Here is a 16,604-nt window from a genome sequence, read left to right on the forward strand (position 1 = left end):
ATCAGTAACCACTGTACAGGGAGTGCAGAATTATTAGGCAAGTTGTATTTTTGAGGAATAATTTTATTATTGAACAACAACCATGTTCTCAATGAACCCAAAAAACTCATTAATATCAAAGCTGAATGTTTTTGGAAGTAGTTTTTAGTTTGTTTTTAGTTTTAGCTATTTTAGGGGGATATCTGTGTGTGCAGGTGACTATTACTGTGCATAATTATTAGGCAACTTAACAAAAATCAAATATATACCCATTTCAATTATTTATTTTTACCAGTGACACCAATATAACATCTCCACATTCACAAATATACATTTCTGACATTCAAAAACAAAACAAAAACAAATCAGCGACCAATATAGCCACCTTTCTTTGCAAGGACACTCAAAAGCCTGCCATCCATGGATTCTGTCCGTGTTTTGATCTGTTCACCATCAACATTGCGTGCAGCAGCAACCACAGCCTCCCAGACACTGTTCAGAGAGGTGTACTGTTTTCCCTCCTTGTAAATCTCACATTTGATGATGGACCACAGGCTCTCAATGGGGTTCAGATCAGGTGAACAAGGAGGCCATGTCATTAGTTTTTCTTCTTTTATACCCTTTCTTGCCAGCCACGCTGTGGAGTACTTGGACGCGTGTGATGGAGCATTGTCCTGCATGAAAATCATGTTTTTCTTGAAGGATGCAGACTTCTTCCTGTACCACTGCTTGAAGAAGGTGTCTTCCAGAAACTGGCAGTAGGACTGGGAGTTGAGCTTGACTCCATCCTCAACCCGAAAAGGCCCCACAAGTTCATCTTTGATGATACCAACCCAAACCAGTACTCCACCTCCACCTTGCTGGCGTCTGAGTCGGACTGGAGCTCTCTGCCCTTTACCAATCCAGCCACGGGCCCATCCATCTGGCCCATCAAGACTCACTCTCATTTCATCAGTCCATAAAACCTTAGAAAAACCAGTCTTGAGCTATTTCTTGGCCCAGTCTTGACGTTTCAGCTTGTGTGTCTTGTTCAGTGGTGGTCGTCTTTCAGCCTTTCTTACCTTGGCCATGTCTGTGAGTATTGCACACCTTGTGCTTTTGGGCACTCCAGTGATGTTGCAGCTCTGAAATATGGCCAAACTGGTGGCAAGTGGCATCTTGGCAGCTGCACGCTTGACTTTTCTCAGTTCATGGGCAGTTATTTTGCGCCTTTGTTTCTCCACACGCTTCTTGCGACCCTGTTGACTATTTTGAATGAAACACTTGATTGTTCGATGATCACGCTTCAGAAGCTTTGCAATTTTGAGACTGCTGCATCCCTCTGCAAGATATCTCACTATTTTTGACTTTTCTGAGCCTGTCAAGTCCTTCTTTTGACCCATTTTGCCAAAGGAATGGAAGTTGCCTAATAATTATGCTCACCTGATATAGGGTGTTGATGTCATTAGACCACACCCCTTCTCATTACAGAGATGCACATCACCTAATTGGTAGTAGGCTTTCGAGCCTATACAGCTTGGAGTAAGACAACATGCATGAAGAGGATGACGTGGACAAAATACTCATTTGCCTAATAATTCTGCACTCCCTGTAGTGCTGGATCAAAGTAACATAGAACTAGGGCTGCCACGATTAGTCGACTAGTCACCATTACTTCCACTATCAAAATCGTCGAATAAGGAATAAGTAGTAGGATTTAAGAGTGTAATAACGGACTGAAACAGAAGATGGCAGCACTGCATGTACAAGGATGCCAGCTGCCGTTAAACCCCGAAGAAGAAGAAGCTGTGTCACTACCCGATCCGTACCGGAAACCCGATCGGTACCACGCATGTGCGAAAGGTGTCTACTTCCGGCCCAAGCAATTTATGATAGTTACGGGTTAGAGTATCTGTCAAGATGTTAAGGATATTAAGTATCGCTTAAATTGTTTGCAGTAATGAAACATTTCAATATAATGTAAACAAAAACGAAAAATAAAACGATAGTTACGCATCAGGACTCCCCGATCCTTACTGCGCACGTGGAAAGTTGGACCGTACAAATCGGGTCTACCCGGTCCGTACCGCTTATGTGCAGATTTATTCTTCTTCTTCTGTTTCGTTTAATGGCAGTTTACTCCCCAGTGTACGAGGATAACGCCACCTGCTGACTGAGCGAATGAGCCCTATTGTAAAATGAACTAGCGTCATTACAAATGCATGTTAAATTTGATTTAGTGATAGTCGAGTGTGTTTATGCTTGTCTGTGTGGAGAGAATCGTTGGAATAGTGATGATGATGTCCCCTATCACTGTCAATTGTCAGGAAACACTTAATCTGGCTGATGAATCTTAACGTGACATATTACTAAGTCAGTATTATTAACTCTGTAATTAGGTGCCATTCTTCTTATTTTACGGCGCTGTTGTTCAATCTGTTGAGGAGAAAAGCATGAATTTGTTTGTATACAGATTATCCATTAAGTGTCCCGGGCAGTTGAAAAGGAGGCAGAGCTGTTGAGAAATGCTATGAGCTAACTGGGCGCTAACCGTGTCACTCAAATACATTAACTGTCGCAATGTTGGCAACGAGAGGAAGTGACGTAAGATTTGCGCATGCGTGGTACCGATCAGGTTTCCGGTACGGATCGGGGAGTGAGACGGTATCATATCTGTGTCCAAATTCAGGAACCACATCCTCCTGTGCCCGCATTTGTAGGCCGATTACGTTACAGCGACACGACAAAGACTGTCCAAATTCGACAAATGCGGCCCACAAATGCGCCCTTCATTTCCCCAGATTTGAATGGGTCGGGTGTATACTTCGTGGCCCAACCTATCCCAGAATTCATAGCACGGCCCTGCTCAGTTTTCAACAATGGTGGCTGCTAGTTAGTTTTAATATTACTCTTATTATTCTTTCTGGGTAACAAAATAAACGTTTAACATATTTTCAGGCGAGAATGTAGCTGTGTAAACTTCAAATATCTGCTCAGTTTATCAAGACACCACATATTTTCAAAACGTCTGTTACACGCCAGCTCGACAGCTAGCCGGGGTTCAAGGCTCACTAGAGCCGGTGAGAACACTGGACTCCCGGCAAATGGTTTTCAAACCCACCGCCGTCTTTCGCTACTCAGGTTAAACATGATATATAAGTCACTTAGATAACTTAGAAATGTTATTATTTGGCTTTTTTCAGTATTTTATTTGTTCCTGAGTAAAGCGGTTTGGCTGAGATTAAAGTGATAGTTTTTACACAGCTGAATAAACGTCATCTAAAATTTTCTCAGAAGTCAGTGTGCCATATGACTGCATTTGCAATAAATTTAATAACACTCTATATTAACAGTTATGCACTACATAGAACAGCTTTATAGAATTGTATTTTTTTGCAGATGTTGGCAGCTATCAGTGAATAATTTTCAGCTATTTTGAAACAAAAAAATACACTTTTTTATCCATAACAAGAACTCCATAACAGCAAATGAACTGTACAACAAAAAATACAAATGCTATTTATGGTCTCCTCACAACAATGATAAGAAAAATGAACTGGGCCAATATGGCATGTTTGTTAATACAGCGATACACATGTTAATGTGATCTCTGGTCTCCCACTCAGAGACACAGGTCTCTGAGTGTCCAGCATTCATGCTGTATAGAAACTCCATCATGCTAGCTAGTACGCAGTAGGGCTGCTCGATTATGGCAAAAATGATAATCACGATTATTTTCACTGAAATTGAGATCTCGATTATTTGACGATATTTATTAACAATAACAATGTATTGAATAATGACTTTAAAGATTGTCAAAAAATAATATAAAATAGTGTGCAAATACTGATAACAGTGCAAATGTTTGCAAAGTTCACTAAACATAGATGTTTACATTTTTCATTTATTTTTTATATTGCAGTGTTGCTCTGTGGTGCAGCTACGACACTGTAGTAAAGTTTACACACTATGTCTACTTGATCCACGTCTGACTCCGCGAACCCATAATGTTTCCACACCACTGAAGTTTTTTTTACCTCTCTTTTCAACCAACGGCAGTCACTCTCCTCTCCAAATGACTTCTGCTAAGCTTTCCGAGCTTCCGTCGGGTCCTCTTAATCAGCGGTCCCCAACCCCCAGGCCTCGGACCGGTACCGGTCCGTGAGTCGTTTGGTACCAGGCCACGAGAGTTGAGGCTCAGGTGTGAAATGTATGGTTTTCAGGGTTTTTATCGGTTTTCAGCGTTATTTTGTTATCGTTTTTATCGTTTACTCGGTGTTCCTTGGTCTTTTCACGTGTGTTATGAATAAATTTTCTTTTTTTCGGTACCGGTACTAGTTTCATTTTGTTGTATTTATCCGCGACACCTTAAAGGCCAGTCCGTGAAAATATTGTCGGGCATAAACCGGTCCGTGGCGCAAAAAAGGTTGGGGACCGCTGCTCTTAATTGTTGTGACACGTGTTCGAAATGCAGAGAGGTGCGCTCGATTTGCCACACGGAGCAGCGCGAGAGTAAAGCACGAGGGAGGGGCTAATAATCGGCTCAGTCATTTTTAAAGATCGCTGAAAGCCCAGATCGTAATCGAGATTAAAATTCGATTAATTGAGCAGCCCTACTACGCAGTACGAGTTATTGTAACTGACTGTAAAAACTCAGCACAACGAAAATAAACTACACCTAAACTTGGTTTATATCTGACCCAGATAGACTGCAGGTCATAACTTCATACCTGAAGTTCAGTTAACCTCATGACAGCTCATGACAGAGGTTGAGGTTTGTATGCTGGTAAACATGTGCAACTCTGTAATTTGTCAATTGCAGAGGATGTTTTCTTTATCTCTAACAAAAGGCATTTCTTTAGTTTATATAACCATATCATTGTCCCTTTGAGACTGTGCTGCTTCAGTAAATGTAGATGATCTTATTGAGTCTGAGCATGCCCTTCTGGGCTAGATTAAGAAAACTACTGTTTGGCTTTTATCACACAGGCTTAATAGGCTCTGTAATATCACAAAGCTTGTAAGCTCAGGTTTATACGTGGGGGCAGTCTTTAATTAAGGTGGAATGTGTGAAGAAACACCTCACTGCTCCCTGTTCAAAATGCACACTCAGGTCTGTGTAGCTAGCCAGAGTTTCACTCTTTAGAATTAGAGTAAGGTTGAAAAACCTCAAGACCAAAAATGTTATGCCCTCATCACATCCACGTGTGTCCTTGAGCTGGGACGCTGAACCTTCCGCTGATTACGTGACCTGGCCAAAGACTGTCAGCTAACTACCCAAGCTCTAAATGGCTGCTTCATTATATAGCCTCTCTTCCCCACATTTTTGCCCTCTCTTTCCATTTGCCCTTCTACTGGCCTCCCTTTTGAAAGATTTATGGCTGTCAGATTTTTTTTTTCATTTTAAAGCCAGAGCAAGGATACAAGAACCGTCTGTACCTGCAACCACAACGAAAATTAATCTCCTGGTCTGTCTCTCTCTCTCTCTCTCTCTCTCTCTCTCTCTTTCTCTGTGTCTCTACCCCTCTCTTTCTTTTTCCCCCTGAAGGTAGTTGGCGGGGATGGGAAATGATGGAGGACAAAGGCCCTCGTGTAGCCGACTACTTTGTGGTGGCTGGTCTGACGGACCCGTCCAAGCCGTTGGACCAGGAGATCCACTTTGATGATGTCTGCCACAAGACGGCCAAGCCTAAGGCACCCATCACAGATGTGGCAGTGGTGATCCGCTCAGTGGGGGAGGAGGTGCCGCCAGGGTTCACATGCATAGAAACAACACCGACAGGCCAATCGGCTGATCTTAACAACGGCGCCCTCATGGCGCCGCAGATCTTATTGTGCTACAGGCGAGGTCGTGACAAGCCACCACTAACCGACTTGGGGTAAGTAACCAAAGGAGGTTGCCTTGTTTGTAATTAAACAAGGCAAAGCACAACATTGTCTTTATTTCCAAAACCTTTTCTATAGCTGGGCTAACACCACTTTGAGTCTGCATTTGGCTGTTTAAGTGAGCTTGCTAACATTGTCAGGGACTACATTTACATGCTGATGCAAAGCAGGTTAAAGCTTGGTGTCCCAAACGTGGATTTGGGCTAGTCTGAGACTAAAGCTTTTCAGTGGAGGTGTTCATTAAAGTATTTCTCTTCTTGTGTAGGCCAAGAATTAACCTGCCTGCAAATGCTTTTGTAAATGCTCAGATGTCAATTTTACTTTGCCATCAAAATGCAAAATCAGAAAGGAATTTATGATGATGATGATGATGAAGATAAAGCTAGGGATGGGAGGATCCAGTCTGGAAGCAATTCATATTACCACTGAAGTATGGAAAAGTGTCACCTTGTCAGGAAAACTGGAATAGGCTGCAAAAACCAAGTGGGACAGATTATATAAATGCATGTAAAATAAAGAGATCCAGTTCATCCTCTGGGAGACATAAATATCTGTACATTAAAAAAAAAGAGAGTTGAATTCTGCCGCAGAAAGAAGGTGAAAAAGACAAATGGGAAAGTGTTTACACTTCTCTTTTGAAATAACAGCACGTGCTTTGTGAACATTAGAATAAATTCATGAAAATGTAAATTGAGTCACTTTTGCTAGGATTTAGGATTTACTCATTAAATTCACCAGCTTGACAGAATTTTCTAAACACCTCGGATGAATGACTGTAATGATGTGCTGACTCCAAGCCTGCCCAAGACATGCAGTGCTGTTGTTTACATATGCAGTACACAATCTCGTTTATTATTCATCTTACTTGTTGGAACCATTCCAGGAAGCAAATTTAGCAAATTTGATTTCAACTCTAAACTCGAGTTGATTCACTCTTTTATGAGAAACTCTGAGTCTGATCATGACCAGGGATAAGTTGGCTATGTATGTTAACTCTCTGTGTGGAAAAAAGGGGAATTGGCCTACAGTACTGTGGCTATGCATAAATGATGAGCAGAGATTATCCCTGGATTAGATTAAAAAAAAGCGATATAAAAGAAACAGTCCATTTTTCATCCATTCCAGTTCTGAATGCATGTCAATGTGAAGCAGTGACATTTATCTTAAAAATCAGCAGGGAAATATAAAATAAGTTAAAATGATTCTATTTTCTTTGCTCCAATCAATTATCATTTACCCAGTTAGATTAAAAAAAAAAAGCTGGAATCCTACTACATTTAGTTTTTCACACCATCTTTTAACTTTTAAATGTCCTTTTGGACTCACAAATCTTGCATGGCAACATTTAATGATTCTATTTATGAGGTGTGTAAATATTTCAGCATTAAATGCTGTTTGAACACATTCGGACTGCCTGCACCCTGAATTCAAAATCTCCCTTTAAACTACATTGTTAGTCCAGTTTAAGAATCTTTAAGTTGTTTCAGCTACACCGCAATAATCCTCACCTGGATATATTCATATAGTCACCACCATATGTTGTAATTGATATTGATCTGAGTGCAGAGGAACTGGCTGACAACCTGACAGTTGCCTTATTGTCTTTACAGTCACAGAGCTTTATAAAAAACAGCTTATAAAAACATTTTTGTCCTTGTTCTTTGAGCACAGAGTGATTAATGTTTAACTGGAAGTCATCCTCGGAAAAAAACAACAACTTAAAACTGCTAATTGATGTATTGCCATATTTGCTTTGGTATCGACTGAATGAATGATGATATGCATTGACGCAGCCAGGCTAAGCATGAGAGGAGTCCTAGTTCAACAACAAAAAATTAAAAACCTGCCAGTGTGCAGTTTAGCTTCATGGAGTCTGTTAACCTGGTAACTGGCCCAGAGTTGAAGCTGGCTCTCGCTGAAACAAAAACTAAATTCCCCTCATTTCACAGTTAACAAACTTTCTGGAGAAGCCCTATTTAAGATCAGTTGCTGTTATCAGGAAACATTGTGGTTGTTCTTCCTGTGACTGGCAGCTTTCTACCAGCTGTGAAAAGCGGCCCAAAAAGCTGAAGTGCTCTCACGTCAGAAAATGCTCTGCTCTGCCCTGGAATCCTCCTTGGTGGCAGTTTTCCGCAGTAGTTGCTTTCAGCCATTGTGATTTTACCAACAGAAAAGTGGAAGCGAAGCACCGTTAGAGGTGTCCTCTTCAGCAGCATCTTTTCAGCTGTGTGAATTCAATACTGTTTGCTGAGCACTCCCATACTAGGGGTGATGATGCTAAGGAGGCTCTCACTGGCCTCTGACACTACACAGTGCAGTGCTTATCAGGCACTGACAAAGAATGTGCTCAGACAATATCAGCAGCTTTTGTGTGCTGAAAGCCCAAAGGGGCTGCACTTCCCAGACACTGGCAACACTAATGGTTACTGAGGGCTTATGTGGGTGAACAGGTGTAGGCACTATTTGCATGCAGTTTTACTCAAACATTATATTTTTTGCTGGCACTGTCTGCAAATGGAAAAAGTGTTGTGTATGTGTGGCAATTTAAGTTTTTCAACGCACACATTTTGACTCATGACAGCAGGAAAGCCACAGGTAGAACTGTTAACTATTATTCATTAATTATGCAATCTCTCTTCAGTAACCATCACATATAATACCACACCTTGGATCGTTCTCTCCTAAATAAATGTAATTGTTAATATTATTGACTACAAGAAGCGGTAATTGTAAACAGTGCTCAAAATGTGTGCCCTGAAAAAGGTCTATAATGAGGATTAAAAAGGGAACATACGGAGCTTCATCGTCCCATCCATTTTCTTCTGCTTATCCAGGGCTGGGTCATGGGGGTAGTTGCCTAAGCAGAGAAGCCCAGACCTCCCTCTCCCCAACCACCTCTTCCAGCTTGTCCAGGGGAATACCAAAGCACTCCCAGGCCAGCTGAGAGATATAATCTCTCCAGTGTGTCCTGGGTCCTCCTCCCAGTGGGACATGCCCACAACACCTCACCCAGGAGGCATCCTTGTTAGAAGCCTGAACAGCTTCCACTGGCTCCTTTTGACGGGGAGGAGTAGCAGCTGTACTCTGAGCCCCTCTTGGATGGACGAACTCCCCACCCTATGTCTAAGAGAGAGGCCTGCCACCCTTTGGGGAAAGCTCATTTCCACCACTTGTATCTACTTCTTTCAGTCACCACCCAAAGCTTGTGACCGTAGGAGAGGGTAGGGACTTAGATTGACTGGCAAATCGAGAGCTTTGTTTTTATGCTCAGTTCTCTCTTCACCATGATGGACCGGTACAGTATCCACTTCACTGCAGCTGCAGTGATCTCCCTATAGTTGGAGCACACCCACCAGTCCCCCTTCTTGAAGATGGGAACCACTGCCCTGGTCTACCAATCCAAAGGTACTGCCCCTGCTCTCCATGAAACATTGTAGAGACGTGTCAACCAAGACAGCCTTACAACATCTACCGTCGCCTGACGGTTTTCCTAGAAGCTCTTCAAGGCAGTCCAAAACTCTTTTTCCATGGTCTCTCCGAACTCATCCCTCCTTTCTGCTTCAGCCACTGCCTGAGCTGTGTTCCACCTGGCCTGTTGGTATCTATAGGCTGTCTCTGAAGTCCCACAGGCTAACCAAGCTCGATAGGACTCCCTCAGTCTGATGGCTCCCTTCACCTGCAGTATCTAGAATCTGGTTTGCGTTTTATCACCACAACAGGCACTGATCACCTTGCGACTGCTGAGGTACTGAACATGGTCCATTTGGACTCAATGTGCCCAGTCTCCCTTGGAATGCTGTCAAAGCTCTGCCAGAGGTGGGAGTTGAAGATCTTGCGGGCTGGGGCCTCTCTCAGGCGGTCCCAGCGCAGCATCCTAATTATATGTTATGACATGCAGGTCTGTCTAGTATGCTGCCTCACCACCTGATCCAACTCAACACCTGGTGGCAACTCAGCCTCTCTCTTTACCTCAGTGTCCAGAACACACAACTGCAGATTTGATGATACAGTTAGAATGTCCCTACACGCCCCTTCTTAAGGCTGCACCAGACTCTGCCCTATGGCATAAGGTCCGACCATCAGGCGCTCACCCTTGGGCACCCTCCACAGGTCTGGCTCCAGGACAGGGCCCAGGTAACCCTACCCTGGGAATATTTGTTTTATAAATACATATTTTATTGAGCCATTTTTTAAGAGTGTATTACATATATTTGTATTGACTGATGTCAATACAAATATATACACATATGAACAGCACAGAAAGACGTGCAGAGCAAAGTCGGTCACTTTGCTACCACAGCAATCAGCGCAGGAACCAAAAAGAAAGAAACTATAAAAATCTCTCGGTCGACTACTTTACATTCTCTTCTCTTTTCAGCTTTCAGACAGTGCCACAAAATGCCTGTTGAGTTCACTTGAAACAGTAATGGAGGATAAGTGCATAATGGAAATACCAAGAGGAGTGTTTAAAATTACTGCCACTGTTGCGTATCTCTCAGTACTTGTCCGCTAAGTGGTTTGTACAAGGGTCCTCTTGTGCAGTACAGGCTCAATATATGTGTCAGTATACTGTAAGCTGTGTGTATATACATGTGTGAAGACTATCACAACTCTCAAAGTCAGTCAAAGGCAAATTCAGCTGATAAGTACAAGCAAATAGGAGTTAAAATTCTGCTTAAAAAATAAGATTTTCAATTAAAAGCAGAAAAACCAAATACTGATTTGATATCTTTTCATTACCAAATGTGCATTTAAGTCAAAGTGTTCCAGCTGAAAGCTGAGTTCGCACATAAGAAGGAATCAGTAAATAGAGAAGGTTGCATTGGAATAAACACTGGTGCTAAATTTGTGCTGCTTCTAAATACAGTGTCATCTACAGCAAAGTTGGAATGTTTTGTTGTTTTTCTGTTTTTTGGGTTTTTTTCTTGCTTAGCTTCACCACAAGCAGAGACTGTTGTCAGTTTGGGTTTGAATGCAGCCTCAGCTCACTTGGCTACATTAGGATCTTGTGATGTCTGTTTAAGTGAGCTGGCGTGTTACCGTTGCCTGATGTGAAAGCTAACTAGCAACACTGCTGCCAAGCTGACAGTCTTTGACCAGAAGCTGTAATTAATATGTGTTAGAAAGAAACTAACATGCTTCCATACTGATTATCTCCTGTGAGTGATGGAACAGATTGAGAATCTGTAATGCTTTTTCCCCTCTGTCTCTGTCAGTACGCCCCAGGACAGCTGTGGCTACAATGTAGCTTGCCATCACCAGTGTGTGAATGAATGGGTGGATGACTGAATGTAGTGTAAAGCGCTATACAAATACAGGCCATTTACCATTTAGTCACAGGTAATGTTTATTGCAAATTCTATATTGTCTGTATTAATTGGGCCGTATGCTGTTTCTCAATGAGATCTATAGTGTCGTTTTTGATCTGTTTTAGTATATCATTAGACAATACCAGGGGTGGGTGGGCTGCCTGGACACGAGTTTGTTACAAGTTTGTAAATGCGATAACTTCTGAACGAGGCGAAGTAGGATGGTCAAATCGATACCATAGGCACATTTACTAAAAACCTTAGAGAGGTTGGAATCACAGTGAGTCTTCAACTCAAGATCTAGGTGGGGTAGCACTGGTGGTCATCAGTATTTTCAGTCATTGTCAATCAGTCAATCATTTTCTAATGTGATTTATAATCTTCCTCCTTGCATATACAGTGTAGTTGTACAGTGTTGGACAAACAACTGTGATATGTGGCCCTTTTTTTTGTCTGTTCTTTTAAAGAAATAGATGTTAGTAAACTAATGTCTTATTTGGACTGGAAAAGGATGTCTGCTCAACAAGACTGTGGCTGGCAAGAATTCCATTATTAAATTGGAGCCAGATAGTGTCCAGACTTTTTCCTCCTTTGCAACATGCGTTATTGTGGCCAAAGTAATGGAGGTGGTTCTGAGCTTGAATTTGCCACTTTGAATGCTTATAAATGTCTGTTTTTCATGAATTCCATCAAATGCTGCTTTGGATAAGATAATACAGAGCAGACTAATCAATTTCATTGTGCTAGCCACTGAATTCTGCACTAGCGTAGGACTTGCTCCAGCTGAGTAGCCCAGCAATCAATTGTGCATGGAAATCACACTAATAACTACACCCTGATGTGGCAGTTTATGTGGTTGACCACATTGCTGTGCTTCCTCCTGTAGTGTGCTGTATGAGTGGAAGGAGCGTCTGAAGCAGGGCTGCCACCTTATCCAAACCACACCTTCTGGTCGCCCAGCCAACATCAGTGGTAATTCCTCCCAACGCATCTACATCACCTACCGCCGGGCTCCCGAGAGCCAGCCGCACGCCGCCTTGGCCGTCACAGACGTCTGCATCATCATCCCGAGCAAAGGGGAGACCCCACCACACACTTTCTGCAAGGTGGAGAAGAATCTCAACAGCAGCATGGTAAGGGAGAAACTGGTGAGGAATAGAGGAATACATCACTCAGGGGTGGGTGATATAAACGATATACGATATAAATGATATAAATTTGGCCAACGATAGAGATTTTGACTATATCGCTCTATCGCGATAGCACATGTTGATGATGTCATCAAGCTGCGTCTGTTTTGGTCGAAAGCATCGCAGCGGCTACAACCATTATCATCTGCAAATTATGCCGGGCGACAGTCATAGCAAAGAGATGAAGCACTTTTGAAATATGGGGAAAACCAAAAACTGCGCTTCCTCCACTTCCGTAACATTGATTCATTAATGTTGAATTCTCTCGCAGCTGCTCTATTCCCATGTTGTTGCAGTATATTAATAACTAACCTCGTATTGTGGATGAATAATCTCAGTTGTTCTCCTGACTGAAGTTTGGCCCGTGTATAGCGTCCTGCTATGCGATTGCATTTGTCCCTGACCACCAGAATCCCTCACGTTAACTTTTATCGAGTGGAAAAAAAGTTGGTGTTCATCCTCCGGCTTCACTGTGCTAATGTTATGCTAAAATAGCTGTGTTGCTAGCAATCACGTAGCACAACATTATATACCAGGGGCCCGTTCTTCGTACGTCGCTTACTACATCCAAGATCAAATGACACATCCAAGACCAAATCATCGCGCTAACCGTGAGCTCGCTAATCCGGTTCTCCGAACTCACCTGCTGTTGACGATTAGTACAGCTGGATGAAGTAATGTGAGATCACTGGGTGTCGTAAAAGGGGCTACGCATCGATAGTAGAAACATTGATCGGCAACCCTCTGATTGGTCGGCGAAAATGTCGAAGGAGCGCGCTCGGTATTTTTCGGCAGCAGAGCAAGAACTCTTGATTGAGGGATTTCAGGAGTTTCAGAGTTTAATCAGAACGCAAGGGAACACTGCAAAGGCTGCAAAAGCAAGGAGAGAGGGCTGGCAGAAAGTTGCTGACAAATTAAACTCGTAAGTAATTTAATAATAACAATAATAATGGAGTGGATTGATATAGCGCTTTTCAAGGCACCCAAAGCGCTTTACAATGCCACTATTCAATCACTCTCACATTCACACACTGGTGGAGGCAGCTACAGTTGTAGCCACAGCTGCCCTGGGGCAGACTGACAGAAGCCAGGCTGCCATATCACGCCATCGGCCCCTCTGGCCAACACCAGTAGGCGGTAGGGTAAATTTACTGTATTACACTATATTATCCAATATTATATTACATTATATTATGTTATATTATATCCCCTTACACATTAGAGCCACAACAGGACCCACTAGAACATGGGAACAAGTAAAAGTGGAATATAAGAATATGCTACAGAATGGTAATATTTATCACTTATATTGCTTTTCGTCTCTAGGAAAGAGACCCTGAAATAATCTGTTTGTTTGTTCATAACAGCAACCAAGAAAAGGGCAGAGCAAAAAAAAGACAGGTGGTGGTCCTGCACCCCCTCGTCAACAAGTTAGTTAAGTAAATAATACCCTCACGGGAATATCGATATCTCTCAATGAGCACACTGTCGCGCTGAGCTAAAGGATCCTCTCTGTCCCGCAATATACGCTGAATTCTGAAAACTCTCCTTATCAATCTTGCACCTTCCGCAATGGGCTGCTCGCGTATACGGACAGGACATGGCTGCGACAGGCTTCCCAAATCCACCTTCGCTTTTATAGCCGTGGTCTCTCATCTTGATTACACAAAGTAATTTGCAATTACTACTGTGAAATATGAATTACATCTGTAATAATCACATACATGTAATAGAATGTTAATAGTACATTTCCCTTTTTTAGGAAATGACCTGTATGTATCTGTGTGACATCAATAAAAGGATCAAGTGCTGCATTATCTTTAGTTACATTGATAATATTTATTTATGGTGAAACAGTGGTGGAATATCGCTGTTGCTTTCGTATAAATGAAGCGGACATACCTGCGTGGCCGCGATCTAATCCTGTTTACATAAAGTGAACCTGCTCCCGAGCAGGTTTACGCTTACGGCTCTGTTGCTATGGCAGCAAGTCCCGGATGAGCTTCGGGGAACCGAACGATCCAAGATCACGCGAAATCGTCAACAATCTAATCCAGCTAACTTACTTAGCGAGGTACGAAGAACGGGCCCCAGGTAGTCCAACTTTAGTAACCCTACAAACGGCACTGCTGTTTAGTTTTCTGTCTTCATTTATGTTGGAAGTGGTAGCAGAGCTGTACGTTTGAATTAGTTTCAAAAATCTCTCAGTCAGAACATGGTATGAAATGTTTAGGTGTAAACTAGCGAGCTAACTTCCTGTTAAATTTAATAAATTCTGTTTTCATGGATGCATGGATGTAAAACTTAATTGTTACACCCGATAAAGCAGCAACGCTGATGATTTAATTAAAGATGAAATAATTTAGACCGTTTTTAGCCCTTAGCCTTTGACTTTGGGACCTGAATGGACGGAGTTTTGGACCCAGATTACTCCGCGAAGCTCCTCACTATGGCAGCCGTAATGCTCTGACAATCTATCAAGCAGTGCAGCTTATCAAAGTTGTACTAAAACATTTTTTAACAGATTTCTGCATGCAGAAATCTGTTCGAGGTCAGTAAGCACAACCAGAATTCATACATAAGGCACACTGTCGATTTTTGAGAAAATTAAAGGATTTTAAGTGTGCCTTATAGTGTGGAAAATACGTTATACAGAAGAAAAGAATATATTGCGATATATATCGTATATATATCGTTACCGCACATGCTTCAAATTATATCGCGATATGAATTTTAGGCCATATCGCCCAGCCCTAACATCACTGATTTCTTTAGTTCTTTAGAGTAAAGAACCCAGTTGGTTAAAGCAACAGGATTATCCAGCGCACTCATTACAGGCCATTTATTTATATATGAAGGAAATCTCCTTGAGATGTAGCATCTTTCATTTTTGTGCTAAAGACACAAATACTAAAGTGTAACAAACATTTTGAACTTTATGTACAAGTTGCACACAAATAAAAATAGCAACACACACTCAAAACCACAGACCTCAGCTATTGAGGAGGAAGATTAGTTTGAAAGACCTAACAGAACGAATGACATCAGCATAAAGAGGGTAAGATACAGAAAGTGTAAACTGGAAGCAAACATAAGTTAAAAGTATAAACCAAATATTTGAATGGGAATGAGCCATTTTAGTCTAAATATGCCAATGCAAATGTTGATGGTAGTGTTGTTGGATTTTTAACAACAGGAAAAGTAGATGATAGGTGCAGGTCGAGAGCAACTGGGTAAACCCAATAATGTCATATTCTTCAAAACAGAATAACTTGTAATTTAAAAAACAAACAAACAGTTCTTAACAACTGAATGTGGATTTTTTTCCCTTTCTGAAGGTACTCTATGACATTTTGAATTCAGCAGATGGTTGCTCGTGCTGTCAGGCCGTCACCTGAAATGCTAAGACATTTAGTCATAAGTCTTGAATCCTCAACTTCACTCTGCTGTCTCATTTTAAGTCTCTTAAAGCTTTGGTGTGAAACTTGTCAGCAATACAAGATGGTTCTGAGCTTTTTTTTTCTTCTCATACTGTCATGTGATAAAAGATTTTAAGTCATTCTTTTCAAGTCAAACTTCTGTGTTTTTTGTTTTTTTTTTCTTTATTGTGCTGACACATGTTGTGGAGTGAAAGCCATCTCATCTGTTTATTGTTTTTTTTTCTAGTTAAATGTGTATTTCAGTATTTTGAAGAGAATTCTCTGCCTTCATGTAAGGTGCTCCAATTGGCTAGTACATCTAATTATGGAGAACCATCAAAATGCCTCATGAAGGTTTTTTCAATGCTGTGTGTGCGTGTGTTTTCTTAATATAGTTTTTTTTTTCATATAGTGAAGCCCCTTGAGCTAGATGTTGTCTGCTTCTGCATTTCAGTTTCTCCACACCCAGTATTTGTGCTCTGTTCACTTTCCTGTCATATTCTTTTTATGTTGTTCTGCTTCTCTCTCTCACCCACCAATGCAACCACACACAGTCTCTCTCTCTCACACACACACACACACACACACACACACACACACACACACACACACACACACAGACTAAATTACTGTAAAAGTCGTTGCAGTGTCAGCGAGGTCTACATTTGGCATTTCTTAGAATAGGCAATCCCCTTCAAGGTGCTGTTTGTGGCTGCATGTGTCCTGAAATTTCCTAGTTCATTAATCTATAGACTTTTAGTGCCTGAAGCAGAATGTGATGTCCTGTTAAATATTTTTATTAAACTTTGGAAGCATCCTTAGAGGTAGGAAGTAATAAAGTA

At 41.7% G+C, this 16,604-nt stretch overlaps 1 protein-coding gene across 5 annotated transcripts in view; it reads left to right on the forward strand.

Moving 5' to 3' along the window:
* LOC147339464 (C-myc promoter-binding protein-like) overlaps positions 1–16,604 on the forward strand; it is an 86,750-nt gene that overhangs the window by 14,828 nt on the left and 55,318 nt on the right. For all 5 annotated transcript variants that reach the window (XM_086294465.1, XM_086294464.1, XM_086294467.1 and 2 more), the window contains 2 exons: positions 5,507–5,837; positions 12,040–12,286. In XM_086294465.1, the coding sequence (XP_086150591.1) occupies positions 5,527–5,837; positions 12,040–12,286 (558 nt within the window). In that variant the 5' untranslated portion in view covers positions 5,507–5,526. The remainder of the gene's footprint in view (positions 1–5,506; positions 5,838–12,039; positions 12,287–16,604) is intronic.

Source organism: Aulonocara sp. 'chitande type north' Nkhata Bay, linkage group LG1 (genome assembly GCF_057382095.1).
Source record: "Aulonocara sp. 'chitande type north' Nkhata Bay isolate Kocher_YH1m ecotype deep benthic linkage group LG1, A_spYH_male_GT1.1, whole genome shotgun sequence".
In the NCBI taxonomy this organism is placed as follows: domain Eukaryota; kingdom Metazoa; phylum Chordata; class Actinopteri; order Cichliformes; family Cichlidae; genus Aulonocara; species Aulonocara sp. 'chitande type north' Nkhata Bay.